Below are 20,310 nucleotides of genomic sequence, written 5' to 3'. Positions count from 1 at the left end.
GAGTTAACAAATGTTAACATTTTAGAAAAAGCAGCAGCAGTAATATTATAACTCTAACACTTGGAGACTCATAGGAAAAAATAACTAGTAACTCTGAAATCTTGGGGTGATATATCTTTTCTGATGCTTTGCATAGAAGTTACATGACAATCTGGAACAAACTCATTTTGCTGGCTTACACTGATTTAAGAACAATGAAATGGAAATTGTCCCAAAAACTTTTGTGCCAAATCAGATATCTTCTGTCCTGCCACAGACACTGTAATGTTGGCATAGACATTCTATGATATGCTCTAGCCAATTTGACAGAACTGCAGCAGTGATCTCATGACTGATCTAGATGAAAATTTTTGCCACACACTGATCCAGCACTGAATAGAATTATTATTAATGAATAAGGAATCCCAGTGTTCTGGCAAACATGAGGGTGAAGAATGCCTAACTTTCCTTTTATAAAATACATCCAAGGCCGAGACGGTATCAGGGCTGAAGTGCTCAATCTGTTATAAATAAATCTCTACACATCACTAAGACTATTTTCTCCTCTTTTCTCAGAGCTGGTGTAATATTAGGTGAATTACAGACTATAAATCTTGTTTTCAGGACAAAGAAAACTCTGCTCCCTGAGGCTCTCTCAAGGAGTGCTTCAAAGCAACTCACCTTGCAGGACTGGAGTTACTTTGGCTCTAAAGGAGAACAAACAGTTATGTGACCTTCCAGCACATGACTGTGACTTCACCTTGACTTATTTGTAGTTATAAAAAAGTAAAACCAACTTTGTAAGTGTAGAAAAGATACGATAGTGCCTAATATGATAAGTGCTGAAAGTTATTTGCAACAGTTAGGAATCAACAAGGAAAGCCATAATACATCAAAGGAAGGCAAATCTACCAGGATATAGCAAAGGCAGACCTGTGCACCAGGTAGCAGTCAAGCCTTCCACTTCCAACAAAAGCTTTTGACAGCAAACTGATTAAATGCTAAACAATACTCTTTTCTCAGACTGAGAGATAGTAAATGTCAAATTTGTTTCATAATTCCTACACAACAAAATAAATGCAAGACTTTCAATGTGGAAGAGAAGAAAAAGTGCTTCTTTTCTAAATTAAATGTTTTAACTGGACATGTCAGAAAAAAGGAAAAATCTATGCTCTTGCTGAAACTCTAATAGAAGGTAGATGCAAAGAAGGTGCAAAGTGTAAAGGATTTCTGGAAGTACAAGTAATTATATGTGAAATAAGATTTATTTCTTTAAAATATGTTTTACTAGGCTCTAAACTGAGCAGTGCAAAGAGTGAAAGATAATTTTTTTAAACAACATATTAATCCCAGTAAAAAGCTTTTTCCACTGATGACCTAACAATTGACTTATTTAGCAAGTCCTTACCACACATTCTTACAAAGACAGCACTACTACATGGATATAATTTATATTTTACACCAAAAAAAATGAAGAAAGAATAGCAAGTAACTTGCCCAAAGACTGAGAAGAACAAAGTTGTTTCTTAAAGCACAACTCAACCACCATCCCATCACCCTTTCCACCTGTATCAGAATATGAACACTTAGAAAAGTAAAACTACATTCTATAACTTCATGGAATAAAAAATGCAGGCACAAACCTCTATTTTGTCTGTTTTGGCATCTCCCCAGTATATTTTGCTTTCTGCATAATCCAGAGCCAACCCATTTGGCCAGCCAAGTGAGGTGTTCACCAGTACAATTCTGTCTGAGCCATCCAATGCTGCCCTCTCAATTTTTGGGATTTCTCCCCAGTCAGTCCAGTACATATACCTGCAAAAGAATCAAAACCTTATTAATCCAAACTTCCAATATTCTTACATCTTATTCTGGACTACACTTCCCCAAAACCATATAGCATACAGAAAGTTACATTTTAAACTAAAAATATTTCCTTACCCAGGTAAGGATACCCAAACCATTCAGAAAGAATTGGCATGTAAACACACAAAATTCCTGTACTGGTCTGCTCAGCAAGACAATATAACCAGTGCTATTAGCTAGAATAAACAAGCTGATTCACACAGTCCACAAAAATATTTTTAAAAATAATAAAACATAAACACATAAGGTGACTACACAGGTGGCCAAAACAGAGCAGCAGTGCTTATGCCTCCAAGCCTTAGCTTTCAGAGAATCCCAGTATTTTCATTTGGAAAGCTCAGAAGTTTATCACTGCATTCTATTATCTACATAGAAGCAGACAGAGGTATCTTTTTCACGTGACTAATATTTTTAAAAATGCTCACAAACAGCTCCTCACCCAACCATGGGATCCAGCACAATAGCTCTGGGTTCTTCCAGGTCTTCTGAAATCAAGATTTTCCTCATGGTCCCGTTAAGCCTGGTGACTTCGATGCGGTCCGTGCCGGTGTCCGTCCAGTACAGGTTGCGGGCGACCCAATCCACGGCGATGCCATCGGGGTGCGCGATCTGAGCGGTGACCACGAACTGGCTGCCCGAGCCGTCGAGGAAGGAGCGGCGGATGGCCCGCACTTCGTCATCCGTCCAGTAGATGTATCCCTCCAGGGGGTCGAAGTCGATGGCGATGGCGTGCCGGATGTCCTCCAGCGGCAGCACAATGTCCGTGAAATCGGGGGTGTCCAAGGAAATGCGCCTCAGGTCCGTCCGGCGGGCCAGGAGCAGCAGTGCAGTGGCGCCTGCAGGGACAGGATAAACACGAACACCTTGCAAACACTGTGCAAGAAGCCTGGAAGTAGAGAACCTGAGTCTGTCCTTCCCCAACAACATGGTCTAGCTACCTTGATTGCACAGGACCTAACCAAACTGCTGGGTACGAGCAGAGAATCCCACTCCAAGGCTTCAAATGTGAAGCTGCTCACAATGTCTCCGCTTATTCCTCTGCAGAACAAGTCAGATGTGTTACGAGAGAAAATTCAGTGGTCCTTTCCTTTCCCAGAATGCATCATGTTGCACACATTCTCTATCCATATCGTTCCCTCCAAATTACTGAAATAGATATGCAGCAACTATGCTGCGATTTTATGCAAATCAACAGATGGCCTGCAACCTCTTAGATGAGAAACCAATTATGCAGGTAATTTACTGACTACTGCTGCTGGTGAGAGGAAAACCACGACAAACAAGCTGTATGTTTCAACAACCCCTGATAAATGGAAAAAATGTAACACAGAACACCACAACTAAACCTCTTTTGAGCAACTCTTATTGGAGGAGTCAGATTTGGGAACAAACCACCTTACAATGACCATTCAGAGAAGGAGGGCTGTCACTTTCTCCCACATTTGTTAAGAACGAGCCTATTGAAAACATGAAGATAAATAATAGTGTCTTATAAAGTAATTTTGAGCTAAAGCACACAAAAGCCTTGCTGGCTTTTAGGTCAAAAGGCAGAATCACAATAAATAACTAAGATCAGCTTGCACTGCAGAAGATGTTTTCACATAGGCAACACAGCATGTTTAATGGTACTATCAATGACAGTTGCACTTATTGTCTAATCTACTTCATTTTCATTTAATTTTCTATTCTCTGCCACCAGATTTCAACGTAATGAAGGATAAACAACCACCACACCCCATTCCAATTAAACTGGCTTATCAGTTTGGAGTCTTAGGGAGATAAGAGCAGCTCAGGCCTGGGGGAAGCCTGAGCTAAGGTGAAAAATGCATGCATAATTGCAGGGAAAGTGTGGTGCAATGGCTCTCCTCAAAGAGTGAGAGGACAGGCTTTGGCAGGGACTGATGGGGGATGAGGGGGAGGGTGGGGAAGGCTTAGTAAAACAAATGCATGAACATGCAGTGAAAATGAGCAATTGCCAAGCCACACTGCATCTGTGTCTCCATTTTGATGTGTAAGAGGTAGAAATAAGAGCTAGAAGACTGAAAGAGCTACAACTGAACTAAGGAAATTGGTGATGAAAAAAGAATTTTGGTGTCTGATGCCAAATTTGTTTTTAAAAAAAGATAGTCATTGATGTCGGTGCTAGATGAAACTTCACTGCATGCCAAACCTTGGAGAGATGCCAGAGCAGCCATTGCCTCATTTACAGCAAGTATAATGTGTTAAAAAACCTCTAAGACACTTTCACAGTGCTGCAGGAAACAGCACCTTTCAACAACTGAAGTTGAGGATATTATTACAAGTGTTTCTGATTGGTAATCCAGAATGGAATAAGATCAGCTTTGGGATCCTCTGTCCTAAAACACCCTTTGTTCAGAAATATATGTACACACACTGCTCAATTGTTCTTCTAGTGAGTAACTCTTATGCACTAATTAATCGGGGGGGGGGGGGCGGGGAGACCTGTAACTACATGCCTATGTATCCTTCAAAACACTGCAAAGCATGTGATATAGCCAATGGAAAAAAGGCCTGTTAGAAAGGGGGTTCTTTATAATTACGGAAGGAATTAATCTTGACACAGCAGTCTCTACGTACATCTGTATCTGTTATTACTAAGCACAACAAAAAATTCAGCATTAAGATTCAAGCAGACAGATGCATTATGTTCATAGAAAGTCTTAATACATAACTAATCCCTACAATTTAAGTTCAAGGAAGAAAGAAACCCCTATTACATTTTCTTAGCAACTTTACAGTCATTTATCCAACCTGCCTTTTAAACATAATAATGACAAACATATCAAAAACAAACAAACAAAAAAATTAAACCTTTTTTGCATTATCAAGTAAACCTAAGGTTGAGCAAATGCCCTAACCTCAGAGCTCAAAACATATATATTGTCTACCATATACAGAAAAAGTGTAAGGCATAATTTAAAAATAATTTCTGTGTTCTGGCTGAAGTTGACAGCCATTTCAAAGAACTAGCGCCAGTCTCCAGAAAGACTCAGTTCGTTATGACCATGCCCTTGCTCGAATTCACCCTTAAAACTGACCAACCGACCTTCCTATTCTTCCCAAAGACGACCCATTTCAACAGCTTCAGTATCCTGCTTTCAGCCTGCAACACTGTTGCTTAATCAAACAACCCACTGTGTTTAAGCTTTAATTCAGCACTGGGAAATTACCGGCTTTCAGCTAACCTGTGTTGTACTCCGGAACCCCGAGCTAAGAATTTCATGGTCTTTATCTGGGGGCTTGGAGAGCATTCCAATCCCTCCATCAAACATTAGCCCTCAGTCTTCCAATCAGGCAATAAAAAGTTTAAAGCTTACTTCAGAGCTATTACCCAAACATTTGCAAACCAACACCTCAGCTGCTTAGTTAGACCAGCAGTCATTTCGCTGGGAAAAAGAAAGCCAGCAGCAGAGAAGCACCACACCTCCGGGCAGGTTGAGGGAAAGATCGCTCTGAATACCTTCAGGCTTGTCCTGACAATAGCAAAAATAACAAATGCAAGAGCTAGGCGTATTTATAGACTGATCCCATTATAGCCTTAATAACAGCCAGGGAAAAGAACCCCAGGTGGTCTCAAACTGTGGCAAACACCAGCTGTGCAAAGTTTACCTGGCTAAGGCACTGATCACTCAGAAGATGCTCAAGGTACTCAAAGGTGCAAGGACGTGACAGAATCAATAAATTTTGTTCACTTCTACTCCAAAGAACAGTTATGAAGCAAAAGCTAAGATGACAGCAGGATCTCCAGACCTCTTGCCTTGCCTCTCCAAGAAAAATCAAACCTCTAATGCTGAGCATGAGAGAGAGAATATCAACAGTACAGAATCATATTTCAAAAAAAGAGAAACACAATGCAGGCTGCAAGCAAGCATAACTTTATTTTTGGCTTTTTAAAAATTTATCAGCACTTATTACGAGAACTGGAACAAGCCACAAACATACAAAACACCTCAAACCTCAGCTGGTTTATATGCTTTCAAAGGGCACATGGAGGCTGCAGCCAGATGCAGACCTGAGGCAGTTCTCCCCGTTTCTAAACCATTCAACTTGTGGACTAAGTTCAAGATTCTTTTTAGCAGTGCCTCAAGTCACAGGATATTCAAGATAGTTAGCAATTTTTTGAAAGCCAAGTCCCTTACTTGTCTAAATATGGACATATAAGCCTTACTCCAGACTCTCAGTTTTGAGAGCTTTAGCCTACTTTTATTAAGCACTTTGAAAGCTGGGATTACAAGCTCATGGATGGTGCATTACATTAGTACTGGAACTAATACTTGCCTCAAAAATTCACTATTAAAATTCTAAATAATTTAAATCTGTGTGCTAGTTGAAGTCAAGGGAAGGGGGAGAAAGGGGGAAGTATGAAGACACATGCAACAGCACAGCTTTAAGTCCAATGCCCTTCTAACCTTTACAATTAATTACATCTTCTCAATGACATACAGGCCTCAGTCATTTGTAAGTTATTGAACTTTAAAACCATCAGTGGCTGCTGAGCTACACAGACACATGCTCAGGAATGCATACAAAAGAAGTGCTAGACCTAAGACAGGTATAATGCATTCCCTGTATCTGAGAAATCATGATCGTTAATATATCCCAAATAGAATTACTTCACATTTGACCAAAACATTTTGATTCCTAAATGTTTTTCCCCAGTTTTTAAGTTACTATTGTGAAAGAGTCCCTGATACAACAGTACAAACAAGAGTTTTTCATGTAAGTTCAACCTTAAAACTACAAAGGGAAAAGAACATGCATCTGAAATTAATCATATATTTCTTCTTTCCTTTAAAATAAATTAAAGAATTAAGATGTGAACCTAACATCCTGATCTGTGCTGTCAAATTGGGATGCTGGCTATTCCTGACAAAGCAAAGTAGGCAGTGGACAGCCCTAAATTGCAAAAGGAAGTGCAAAATTCTGCTTTCTGCCTCCTGGCCTACCAGGGAAATAGGATGTGAGTAACCATGGACAAAATAAAGACTCTTTTCCTGGAAGAGAACAGAATGGCCAAAGCAAGGCTGAAATCGAAGTGTGAAGCACTACTTTTGCTCAGTAAGGGAACCTGCACCTCCTTGCTTGGCTGAAGTCACCGCTGGTTTTCTCAGTCTAAACCACCTTCCACTATTGTCAGGAGCAGCTGCAGGACACCAGTAAAACTCCTTACAGGCAAAGACAGAAGTTGACCACTTGGACAGAGTTTGTGACTCCAATGACAAACTCACTTATATAAGAAAATTCAGGTTTGTCTTACAACTATCAAAAAATCATTTAAATGTAGCACTACCAAACTCAAAACAGCAGCACACACAATACTGAAAAAGAGAAATTCCAGTATGTCGTGCAGAAGAACAAGACATTAACAAGAAACACGACACAAGGTGGTAAAAGCTGTCTGGCAGAAGACTTGAGTCCTGCCTGGGTGCTCAGAAAGGACTCTGCTTCACATGTTACTGATAGAGGTATATCTGGCCATGAAATAACTTAGTTTACCTCTCTTTTGCTTGAGGGACAGGGATTTAAAAATTTTCATCCAGGCAATAGGGGAGCTAAAACCTTGCTACAAGCCCACGTTTCAGTACACTTCACTGTTTTGACTTTTATTATCAGGTATTAGAAAAATAGATATTTTATTCTTATATATCATCCCTTTCTGAAACACTGTGGAGAAATCTTTCACAATTGGAATGTGTGTGTGTTACTGTATTGACAGATCTTACAAGAAATAGCAAAACTCCTCTAAGGTATGATTAAAAAAACCCTACAAAAATGGAGAAACTAGCACTGGGAGAAAGGCAAGGGAGGAAAAGATTTCCTATAAACCAAGATTATTCAAAAACGCTAGGTTGTCATGGAAACTGCTCAGGGAGGGTCAGCCAGCCTCACCTTTGGCTGCCAGGATCATCTGTCAATGCCAAGGCACTGCAAACACCACAAACACACACTCAAAATTCACCCATCAAAATCTCTCCAGTGCTGGCCAGTATTCTCCACAGTGCAGCAAGAAATGAAGCTCTCTCTTCAAAGAGGCTCATTTCACCATGAAACAATTTGGTTTAGGAACCAGTTTGATTTTAGTCTATTGCTAGAAGACAAAACCATCTTAAAGAAGAGAACACTCAGCCTGATTTTTCACCTTTCTTCACATCTCACCAGTCTCTCCCATGGTCACGTACACATTCTAATTGCAAACAGAGATTTAATCAGCACTGCAGCATTACAGCTGTATACTGAAACCATCCAAGGTAAAAATGTTGTTTTCAGAGTTCAGTTCTATTTTCACATCAAATATAGAGAACAGGCAAGTACAAGGGGAAAAAAGACAGCCCAAGACACCAGTCAATCCTCCACCCTGCACACCTGAAAATGAGACAACAAATTTACTTCCCAGGGGTCCTTGAAGTGCCTAAGAAATGAAGTCCCCACACAGACAAGTCCAGATTTACATCTTGAACTCTGGTCTGTGGCTACTCTGACTCTGTTCAAGTGCCATGCTCTCCTCTCTCCCCAAATCAATAATTGCAGCCTTTGCAACTACAGGAAGAAATTCCAGGGAATCTGTGCTTTGAAGAGCTCTGGAAAGCTGTAGGTTACTTGCAAAAGCCCTAAGCCTGCTTAGGAATCTGCATCTCCCTTCAGAGAGAGAAGAGTGGGGAAAAAAAAAAAATCACTATTTTGGGGCATACTCAGCTCTAAATGCTGAACTTCCTGCATGAGTATGTCAGAAATTAGCCCTGCACAGGATCAAAGCTGCTCAAAACCAATGGACCTGATGAATAATTTGAGTAGATTGTTTCATCTGGGTTATGTGCTGTCTCCTTTCTAAGACCAAGCTAAGTAAACAGTCTCAATTTTCTCTCCTCTTCCCACCCTTTTTTTCCTGAAAAGGCAGAGGCTGAATGTTCCCAAAACACACAGCAGCAGAACGGTGGTTTAAAATGCAACATGATATTGACAAGCATAAGAGAAATGTTCTTGTATAAAGATTTTTGCATACAACTGGACAACATACTGGAGCAACTTGGTTAACAATATTTCAAATACAGTCGGGGCTTATATTCTATAAATCAAATTCACGTTATGCTGACTGGGAACATAAAATTTGGGTTCCCATGTTCAAGGAGTGGGAGAAAAGAGGAACAGTTATAAATTCTGAGACATAAGAAATGGCTAAAAAAAGTGAACTGATGATTCTGAATATCTCTGCATGAGAAATCCTTTTAATAAGGTTCTGGGGTAGATTTTTAATACCATTCCTCTACTTACCCTTGGTAATTTACTTTGATACACTGGAGTTTATCTGTGCATATCAAGTATTTTTGAAAAAGCACATGGATTTGTGTCACATTCTGACTACATACAGCCAACCCAGAGCAATATTATTAAAGCTTCTCTTTACACCAAGGGAAATGGAAGAAAAACATCTTGTTTGTGTATGGGGAAATTTTTATAAACAATCCTGCCAAGCTAAATTGGGAGCTGTTTTTCACATAAAAGCAGCAATTTATTTTAACAAGGTTCACAGAGACACACAAAAATAATCAGCAGAGAGCATGAAATAGCATGAAATTAAAGAAAACTCTGAATGCAGCTGACAAGCCCGGAATAATTTTTAAAATATAAAACTGCAATTTAAAAAATTATTTCTGTATACATTTTATTTAGCTTATTTACATTAAGCTCTGCTGTATGGTTTCTTCCTCTATTTACTTCTTTCCTAGAGAGATGATCTGCATAAAAGATGGTTATTTATGATCCAGCTAATTATCTCGCAGTGTTAATTTTGAGCCTGTTAGTGTCCTACAGCAACCACAGCTCAACATGACAAGACCTACACTTACAAAATACAATTTAAAATAATGTACATTAGCCCACAATGAGAAACTAAAAGCAGTTTTGGGTCAGCACTTGCAGCTTTAAGTCTTGATCACGTCTTAGTTTTAGGGCTTTATAAAAAAATGGACATCAGACTTTTAAAAAAAAAAATTAAAAGGGGTTATTGTACAGTCTTATTAGCCAAATACTTCATGATCAATAATGTCAGAAACATTTTAGAGACAACAAGGGAGGTAGGTATCTTTTTCTCTAAGAAAAGGGAAACAACAGAGCCCCCCAAAACTTTCAGGAGTTAGAGACAGAATGGCAACTTAAATTTTGTAACTGAAGGCAACCTGCCCTACCCTCAGGAGAATGTTGCCTTTTAAAAATGTAGGGCGCATTTTCCAATCACTTATTTGTACTGCAAAAGTCTACATAGTTTCAGAATTTGCCACCCCCTAAGGTGCATCAGTCATATAGGGCAGCTGTAAGAATCCCTTTCCCTCCAAAAGCTACTTTGTGCTTAACCTAAAGGATTTTTCAAAAAAAAAACCCTACCGTCTTTGCAGGTCTTTCCATTCTCGAGAAGTTTCACACCAGTGGGACATGCACACTGATAAGAGGGCTTGGTAGGAGACATCAAACACAAGTGGGAGCAGCCACCATTATTAATTCCACATGGGTTTGTAGCTGTTAAACATAAATCACACAGATTAATGTTTCTGATAACGAATGACCTCATATCATGTGTTAAGACACATACAGCATTTGAGTGGTAAAATCAGTGGCAGCAACACAGATTAAAGGAGGAAATGATAAACACAGAACGAGTAAAAATTACTTCCAAGTGTTGAGTAGTGGGGTATTTATGGTACAAAAATGCACGGGTGTTGAACATTTCCCTTCTTGGGAAAGTTCTATACAAGAACTTTGTTTCAGCTCTGTTCTCATTTTTACCAACTCTTCAGCATACTGGTGCTGAATGTATATATAAAAACAAAATGTAAACACAGTAAATTAACACAATGGTTAAGACAGTGGTTACTACACAGAGCTAGTCCTGCTTAATATCATCTGCCAGATTAACACTACTTCCCACTCAGGAACTACCACTTTGAAAAATAAAAACACTGTGCTGCCTGAAGTTGTGGTACTTGGAAACAGAAAAATATGACAACAACATAAATGTGTCAGGCAGAAAAAAGTAAGAGATGGGGAGTTTTCTTGCACTTAAAAATCCCTGCAAAAAAAAAATGTAGAGAATATCTGGTTTTCCTTTGGGTCTTTTGCTATTCTCTGCACTGGAAAAATTGCATCATGACATGGTTGAAGCCACCCAGCATCATACAGAAAGATTAATTAAGATTTTTGCAAATCAGTTCCAGCTTGCAATTAAAAAAAAGACAGCAAGACAGCTTACCATTTGGCTGCCTCTTCTGGCTGAAGGCATGGATATCCATGGGAGAGAAGATGTTGGAATGTATTTCACGCAGGTCCTCCCCGGAGTACTTGCTGCAGGCCAAGATCGAATGTGTGTTCCAGTCAGTCCAGTACAACGTGTCCCCAAAGAGTGTCAAAGCAAAGGGATGTGGAAGGGAGCCTTTAACCACTGCTTGCCTAATAGAGCACAGGGAGAAAATGAATGCTCAAACACAGTTCATGTGACAGTATCGCCTGAACACAGCTTCTCTGAAAAGAAGTTTGAGTACTGTCGATCAGAATTTTGTATTTATTTATTTTTGGTAAACAAATATACTGCTGCCATTTTGGGGGATGATATGAAGGAACAACACAGGAAGACTATTTTCAGGCTGCCTACTGATGCTGAGAAGCCCAAGAGATGCTAACTGAAATCCTTACTTAGGTCTGTTGGTACTTCTTATCTCTGGAACAGTCCATGCCTGTAGGGCTCTCTGCCACCACATGAAGTGGGAGAACGCCAGCTGAATTTATGCAAGTCTGACTGTGACCTGCTGATATACCATGCCCACCAATTTCAGCCTCAGCAGATTTCACACTGAGACAAACTGGTCAATTAGCTGTCCATCCATCTCTTCCAGTTCCTCTTTTGAACCATCAAAAAATACTACAAAGTAAAGTGTTTTTTCTCTCTAAAGAAATCCATACAGTTACTTTCATTATTATGATAATTATTAAGTGCTATTAAACAGAGTTCTAGTGATTTTCTGCCATGGTAATGGTATCATTCCTAAGCAAACTGGGTCACTGCCTCTCTCCAGGTTCATAAACAAAATTAAAGAGTATGCCCATATATTTTATGTATATATACAAAGACATGCTCATTAGCCATCACAAAAATGCAGAACAAACATTACTGGAGACAGTTTTTCCAGGTTCTTGTGATGTAGAAACTAATTATCTGTACCTAAAGATCCTCAGAACTGGAATTAAGTAGCTCAATTCTTATTTTTATTTTATTCAGAATCACAGAAAAATTTAAGATGGAGAGGACTACAGAGGTCATCTGGACCAAAAACCCTACTCAAAGCAGGGTCACCACACAAGTACCACTTCCAGGATGCTTCTTCCCACCTTCTTTCATCTTAACTGCCTAAGTGGAAGTGTGTTCCCACCTAGACAAGGTCCTTCTGAACAGTGGGGATCACCATCCCTTTCCTGAAATGCAAGCAGTAGGGATTGACACATAGCCCTGTTATTCCTTCAGAATAAGGCCCACGATGAACGCCAGCCTCCCAGTTTTCTTCTTGCAGGAAAGAGAGTAATTATCCATACATTTACTGAGAAAACACCCCCACACCATAGGCATCACTTCTAGAAATAAGTCTAACTGAAGTGGTTTAACAGATGACAAAAATACTTTTATTTTCCAAATATTTGCTGTTAAAATATAACAGAAGAGCATATTAAAGCAAGAAGCTTGAAGGTGCCTTCTGCCAATGACTCTGAATACAAAGGGACTATAAATCATTCCTGTTCTTTCACTTTAGCTTCTGGAAAAAGACGCAGTACCTTTAAAGCTTCTATTTTTTTTTTCTACTTATGAGAAAAAGATAAAGATTCCCTTGCTTGTCAGTCTAGTGTTCCAATTCCACACCAAACAAAACCTTCTATTTCTTGGTATTTTGCACTCAAAAGTAGGACATATTATATTTTCTTTCTTATCTCTGTCTGGAGTCACGTATACATTTGCTTCTAATTAAATGCACCAACTAAGCATCTTACAAAAGACCATTGTAATATAATTTAAATCTGAAACCTGCCAGCCAAACAGTGAAGCCAGGATGACACAACACATTCTGGTACCATACCAAGTGTAAAGGTATTCTAAACCTGCAAACATTTTAACCAACCCTACACCCCCAAACCCTAAATGTTTTCAAATTTGAATTTTAGTTTAGGGCAGGCTTGGAGACTAAGTCTGTATGTATGGCGTATTGTATGATACCTGACAAATGACATATATGACATTTTGTCATATGAAAAAGAAGCAGTAAAAGTCCAAAACTCTCACCATAATCAAACCTGCACCCAAGAAAGTATTCCCTTAACAAGAGAAGCCACATTTTTATGAAGCATTCTGAATCTCTCACTTGAATCCAAAACCAATCAACTAACCAAAAAAAACCACTTCACAGAGGTGTACCCACCACTAGTGGAAATAAATCTTTGAGTACAATAGCTGCTCTTAGACATGCCTAACTTTCAGACAACCATCTATTCATATGACAATGCATCAGGTGAACTGTGACCCTTATTTAAACCAGCCTTTATCTGGAGAGATTCAGGAGCCCTTCATTTGACTGTGCTGTCAGTCACAGCCTTGAAGCAATTACTCCTCAACTTGTATTATTTTTCTCAGCAGATATAAGGTTGCAAAGCATGAAGATGGCTTTGGGCCCAAATACAAGTGTGTATTTCTTGCATCTCATTAAGATCAGTATTACCAGTAACATGTACTCTGTAATCTTTGTTTCCAGCAAGCCATAACAAGGGATAGCTCACTTCCAACCAGCAAAACCAGCAGGGCTTTTTCCCCCTTCGAACATCCTCCACAGGCCGCACTTGCAGCCCTGCTGAACAGCAGCCACATGATGTGTGCCAGCGTGGAAGCAGTGGCTTGAGCTGAGTTCAGTGAGTCTCCACACCCTAATGAGGAGCAGGAGGAAGGGGCTACAGAGCCCAGATATTAAAAAACAGGAAAAGGAAGAAGAGAGGGAGCAAGAAATGACCTTCTGAGGGCTGCTGTGAGCAGCTATGCTTCAGCACAACCTGCACTAGGAACTGCAGAGCTCTGCCTTTGGTGAGCAAGATGAGGGGTCCCGACTTCTGCCTTGACCAATTAAACACACCCAGGTGGATGAAGGTGACCTGAGTGTCACCTGTAGTACTCAGCTGCTGCACAGAGCTGATGGGAGCAGGCGCCTCCCACCTCCAGGGTGGCTCACAAGCACCCATACAGGATTGGGGAGCAGACCCTGGCCCTGATCTGGGCTCCGGGTACAGCACTGCAGGTGCAGTTGGGCTGATGGGATGTCACAGGTCCTTGGAGACAGCAACACTATCAGGCCAGGTTTGACTGGAACAAGTGATATGACAGCAAAAAGGCACTCCACCCTAAAATCCTTTACCAAGCTCCTTGATTCCTTCAGACTGCTGCATTTTTAATCTTAATTTTAATTTTAGTAAGAGATGCATGAGACAATGGGAAAGTGAAAGCTGGGGATAAGGAGTAATGCTATTCATTCAGGAGACATCTCCAGGGCTTCAGCAAGATGCAAATTGGCTCTGTATTAGATGGTACTAAGCACACACAAACTTTAATAATCTTCCCTGCAACAGGCATATACTCACAAATTTGCCATAAAAATCTGGATTGTGATTGACATTTAAAAAGCCACCATCTGTGTTGAGTTGGCTGGGAAGGAAATGCATAAAGGGACAGCAGAGAAGAAAGATGAGAAGAGAAACAAAGAGAAAAAAGCAGTTTCCACAGAAATTTAATTCAGTCTGTGTTGAATATCACGATTTCCCAAATACATCTATTTATCATCCTGGTAATCAGAGATGCCATTACAATAAATACTTGCTGTGTTAGAATTTTCTACTGTCTGGAGAAAATATAGATCCAATTTAAATATATTCCCCTTTGTTCTATTCCTACTCTGTTAAAGAGTCCTGTGAAACACTTTGTGAAAATAAAGGAAACAAACAATAAACAAGTTAAAGCAGGAATTACAAAAGGAACTACCAACCTCTGAAACAGAATAGATACATGAAACTTCATAGACAGTCTATCCAGTTTCATATTAACAATGACAAAAAAGCTCTTGCTTCAGGAGAATATGCATTTCAGACAAAAACTAAACCAATTTGAAATAAAAATTAACAGCAAAATGAATAAAAAACATTAAATTAATGTCCTTTATTATAACCAGGATTTCCTGGTTATATTTAAAGTCTGCCTTTATAGCTTTTTCAACTAATACTAGTATTCAAAGCTATCTTATAGCTATGAAATTTAAAAATCACCAAAAGAAAGGCACCAATAATCATGATAACTTAAATTTAAAATATCATAAGAACTACTATTTTCCCTCCTAGAATATTAACAGATGTTTTATATCCAAGCATAACAGCATTACTCCACAAAAGTAAACAAGCAAACACTTTTCATGAACCAAATGCCGTTTATTCTTGCTGCATTACAGTTTTCTATTCTCAAGACCTGATCAGAACACCTGTAGAAAAACTGGGGTACTTTAGATGTTCTGGCCTGTATGTCTCTAAACCATTAACATTCCAGCTTCACAACAGCAAAACTTTCAGGTGACCCCTGAGGCTGCCTGTGTTCAGTCTCCAGGGCAGGGTGCAAGCATTTTTGACATTTATGTTTCACTCCGTTTCTCCTGTGCCCCTATGGAGGATCCCATACCTATTACCATCACCCAGGCCATCAGAAAGGGGAAAAAAATCTGCTTTTAGTGCTCATCATATTAAGGAAAGCATATAAGAGGTTTGCACGAAGCAAATTGAAATATTTTAAAGAAAACCTTTTTTGCTATCTACAGAATGCTTAATGCTTTGAGCATTAACAAAATTGCAGGAATCACACATCTTCAGCTTGTGTCAACTGGAAATGTTAGGAAGTGGCCAAGGCATCCAGAGCATGAATCAGATGGAGCAGGATCAAAGACTAAGATACACTCATAAAATACCACATGAAGGATGCCACAAGGAGAGCAGGGAGCTTTGGTTCCCTCAGCTCACAGGATTTCCTCTCCTGCCAACCTAACAAAAACATTTGCAAAGCAAACTCACAAGCTGCATTTGTAAGCTGCAGTTTTACCATGAATGTTTGTCCAAATATTCCTATCAGAAGACAAGCCTGCTTTTAATTGCCTGAGAAAGGAAGCAAGAAACATGATTTGTGGGATATAATGCTCTCTTTACAGACCACAGAGTTCTTGTCTTTTGCCACTTCTTTAAGCCACAATTGCCATGTGTTTTCAGAAAGAATATATAACAAACAGGTCTAGCCATGACATTTCAAATGCTACCTGCAATGAAAGTCTGAAAAAGTCAATCAGAAATCAAATCATGGTTGAGAAATGAAGTTATTCTGTTGACCATTTTTTAGACAATCAGATGTTTTGAAGCTCCACTTTTCCAGCATTATTTTTCAGAAGCATCTTGAGGAAGAACCAAGAAATTCACCCTAGCTCTATGCCCAAATAATCTAATTAATTCTGTTTATGCAGGATTCTCTAGCAGTTTTAATTAGGGCATTATTTGCACTGGCCTGTATTGGTGAGGTATTGAAACAGGCTTCTCACCACTGACTGGTTCCTCTTCGTTCCTTGAAAGTGTTAAGCAATTTTATCTCACAGAAATATACAGAAAGATATAAAGAGGACATGAGATTTTCTACCTTGTACATAATGTCATGTACTGTACACATTATAGGCAATTAAGGGAAAAAATCCTCCTCTAAATGCAAGGATAGAGTATTTTTACAGTATTTTTAGTGTTTCAACACATCAACTAATCATCTGCAACTAATCATCTGGCAGACAGATATGAGCTGATGCTTGAAAAGAAAAGCTAGAAAAATCAATGCTCAAGTGCAAACTTAAGACATTCACCTCTTGCAAGAGCTTCCCAGCTTTCTGACAGTTGCTGAAAGTATGTTTTCTTACAGTGGCCTCAAAAACCATCTCATTAGCACAAACACTTCCTGGGGGACCTTGTAAGTGCATTTCCCTTCAGCCAGTAACGTGTTAACTTATTAATTAGAACTGCTGCTGCAGGGTAAAGGAAGAGGAAATTAATTCAAGAACTCCTTTAGCAGGCCAACCTATCTTGGGGACTCTACTCACAGGAGAGCTGTCTGCATTTCAGTTTTGTTTAATTAGTCCCACAAAAAGCAACTGTTCCCTCTGATAAGAGCAGGGCAAGAGCTGCATAAAAACAAAACCATCTCTTCTATGCATCAATTTAGCTCTTTAATTATTGCATTCTGACATGAAAAACTGATCATTCCTTTCTCTCACTGGCAAATCAAGGGCATTAGTCACCAAGTTCTTTGCTCTTCGTCTTTATTCTAATGAGCCCAACACTGGAGCAGCTAGGGCTAGTAAATCCCAGGGCTAGAAGGTAATGAACCATAATCATCCCTGTAAAATTTGCTAGAGAGGTTTTCTCACGAATTTATGACTCTACCCCATATTTAACTGAGTACTACAGCCAGAGCTGTCATGTTGCACACTGGTTTTAGTGGCTCACTGTGACTCCAGTCCCATTGGAAGAGGTGACAAAAACTCCACCAAGGTTTATAATTTCTCTCTCTGCATATTTCTCCCACCAGCCTATTGTACTCTTTCATGTTCCAGACCCCTGTAAACAAGTTTTTCATGTCCATCATGCACCTGGGATGGGGCAGCCCTGGATGCACACACAGACTGGGAATGAGAGGCTGGAAAGCAGTGCCAGGGAAAGGGACCTGCTTGTCCTGGTCAGTGGCCACTTGGACATGAGCCAGCAGTGCCCTGGAGCCAGGAGGGACATCCCTGTCCTGGGGACACCAGGCCCTGCATCGCCGGCAAGGACAGGGAGGGAATGTCCTGCTCTGCTCTGCGCTGGAGCAGCCTCACCTGGAATATTGTGTGAAGTTTTGGTGTCACAATACCAGAGAGACACTAAACTATTAGAGAGTGTCCAAAGGAGGACACGAGGATGGTGAAGGGCCTTGAGGGGAAGCCGTGTGAGGAGCAGCTGAGGACACTTGGTCTGTTCAGCTGGAGGAGACCGAGGGCAGACATCGCAGTCACAGCTTCTCCTGAGGGGAAGAGCAGGGGCAGGCACTGAGCTCTGCTCTCTGGGACCGGGGACAGCACCTGGGAACGGCTGGAGCTGGGTCAGGGGACGGTCAGACTGGATATCAGGGAAAGGTTCTTCCCCCAGAGGGTGTGGAGCACTGAACAGGCTCCTCAGGGAATGGTCACAGCCCCAAGGCTGCCAGAGCTCCAGGAGTGTTTGGACAACGCTCCCAGGGATGCACAGGGTGGGATTGTTGGGGTGCAGGGCCAGGAGCTGGACTCAATGATCCTTGTGTGTCCCTCCCAACTCAGCATATTCTGTGATTCAGATTAAAATACTTCTCTGAGATACCAATCTTAAAAGTTTTAATTCTTGTGTAGTGTCAGTTGTAGAGAGCTAATATTCAGACTATAGGAATAAAAGAACAAAAAAGTTTTGGATTGCTTATAGTTTTAGAAATACATAGCGTATTTCTAGAGAGAACTCCTCCCAAATTTTAGATCTCTGAGGTCTGAACTTGAATACTCTAATAGTCAGTTACACCAATTAAATTTTTTTCCTATTTACACTGTATTTTTTCACCTTCCAAACCACAAAATCAGTTTTCTCTGAACTGTTTGAATTTTTTTTAATAGGATGTTAGTTCCTACCAAAATTTTCTCCCAAACCAATTAAAACTTATGCCATCCTACTTTACATGAAGCTTTTAAAATTACTTACCTGCTACACTCCCACCTCCTGTCATGCAACACTAAAAAAATTGACAGATCAAATCTTTGCTCATCTGCTTCCTTTTCTAAGTTACCAAAACTATCCAGATTTAGAAGAACCAATTTTTACAAAGATATGTGTCTTTCAATAACTCGTTTGCCTTTTTCATTTCAATAGCACCAACTTCCAGAAGCATATATTTTCCCAGACATGCTGACGTTAGGTAAAGCATCAGAAAAACTAGTAATACTTCACAAGGAAAAAAGAATCTGTTCTGATCAAGAGAAATATAGAAACAAAAAGCCTCAAAGCAACTAAGTATAACTATAAAGCAGCATTTTAGAAGAATGGTCTAAATATCAACAACAACAAAAAAAAAAATCACCAGAACTGGCAGTTTCTAAATAAACCAAAGAGTCTGGCTGGAGTTAGATTAGGCACTTGATAATGATCTTGCTCTCTCCAACACTTAAATCTTAAGGAAAAAAATCTCACCGACAGCCCTCTTAAGAAGTGGTGGTGGAAATTTGTGGATGGGGCTTTTTGTTAGTTGTTTTTTCCTGTTGGTTTTGTTTGTTTGTTTGTTTGGGGGGTTTTTTGTTGTTTTTTTGTTTGTTTGTTTTTTTTGAGGGGTTGGAGATGGCTTGGAAAAAAGACTAAAGGCTTTGTGGGTTTTGGGTGGTTTGGTGGGGTGATTTTTTTCCACTTAAAAGGAAAATCTAAAAGGCTTTTGCTTTGGCTGCAGAATTAGAAACTGTGGGGTTTTTTTTCTAGTATTAGTGAATTAGTTACTGAAAAAGATAAGCAAAATAATTAAGAGATAAAATACAGAATTACAGCTGTAAAATATAATATTGAAAAAGCTGAATTTGTTAGATAACCAAAAGACAGTATCTACATAAAAAAACCCTCATTTTGGATAGCCCCAGATCTTTTTTCTTAATACAGGCAGAGGCTAAGAGGTCACAGCAAAAAAAATCCACCCCATAAAACCCCAGAACAGCCTAACTTCTGCAGTCCTTTTTTCCCCCCCTTATGATGTAATTGCAGAGAATAAAAAATGAAACCAAAATGCCTGGATACAGATGTTAACTGTTTTTTGAATCTTCAGAACCTTCTCACATGCCTAGGGAAAAACAGGTGCTGTTAGAATTGGTTTGTGCCTCTGAGTGCTTAAGGGAAGTCACATGTGCTTTCCTTTCTAGGGATGACTGCCCTTTCTGCCCCTCAAGTAGTAATATATTAGCATACTGCCACGACATATTCCTGATACTTAAATGTATCAATTTGAAATATAAACCCAACCTAAAGCAATTGACTGCTTTGGTTTTTATGGCTGCTTAGGAAAGAATTAGTAGATTTAAAATCTAAATTACTTGTCTATACAGGTCTTTATTACAGGCTTAACTAATTCCAGAGAATTTACTGTGGAATGAGATAACTACAGGGACTCAGGTGACTTCAATTCTGTGCCATGAGGCAGCTGTTGGACACAGCTGTCTGCATACAGACAAGGCTGGTCAGCCCCTTGTACCAAGAAAACTGCACCTCCATAACCTCATTCCCCGGGTTAACCAACAGCAGACCATGAAAATAAAAACAGAATACCAAACC

General features: G+C 39.7%; 1 protein-coding gene across 2 annotated transcripts in view; it reads right to left on the bottom strand.

Moving 5' to 3' along the window:
* The window catches only part of LRP6 (LDL receptor related protein 6), a 120,846-nt gene that overhangs the window by 48,852 nt on the left and 51,684 nt on the right, over positions 1-20,310 (bottom strand). For both annotated transcript variants that reach the window (XM_014880590.2, XM_014880600.2), the window contains exons 4-7: positions 11,108-11,304; positions 10,246-10,377; positions 2,285-2,681; positions 1,623-1,794 (exon numbers count right to left, since the gene is read on the bottom strand). In XM_014880590.2, the coding sequence (XP_014736076.2) occupies positions 1,623-1,794; positions 2,285-2,681; positions 10,246-10,377; positions 11,108-11,304 (898 nt within the window). The remainder of the gene's footprint in view (positions 1-1,622; positions 1,795-2,284; positions 2,682-10,245; positions 10,378-11,107; positions 11,305-20,310) is intronic.

The sequence above is a fragment of the Sturnus vulgaris genome, chromosome 5, assembly GCF_052056855.1.
Source record: "Sturnus vulgaris isolate bStuVul1 chromosome 5, bStuVul1.hap1, whole genome shotgun sequence".
NCBI classification, from domain to species: Eukaryota; Metazoa; Chordata; class Aves; order Passeriformes; family Sturnidae; genus Sturnus; species Sturnus vulgaris.
This window is presented reverse-complemented; position numbering and strand designations above follow the sequence as displayed.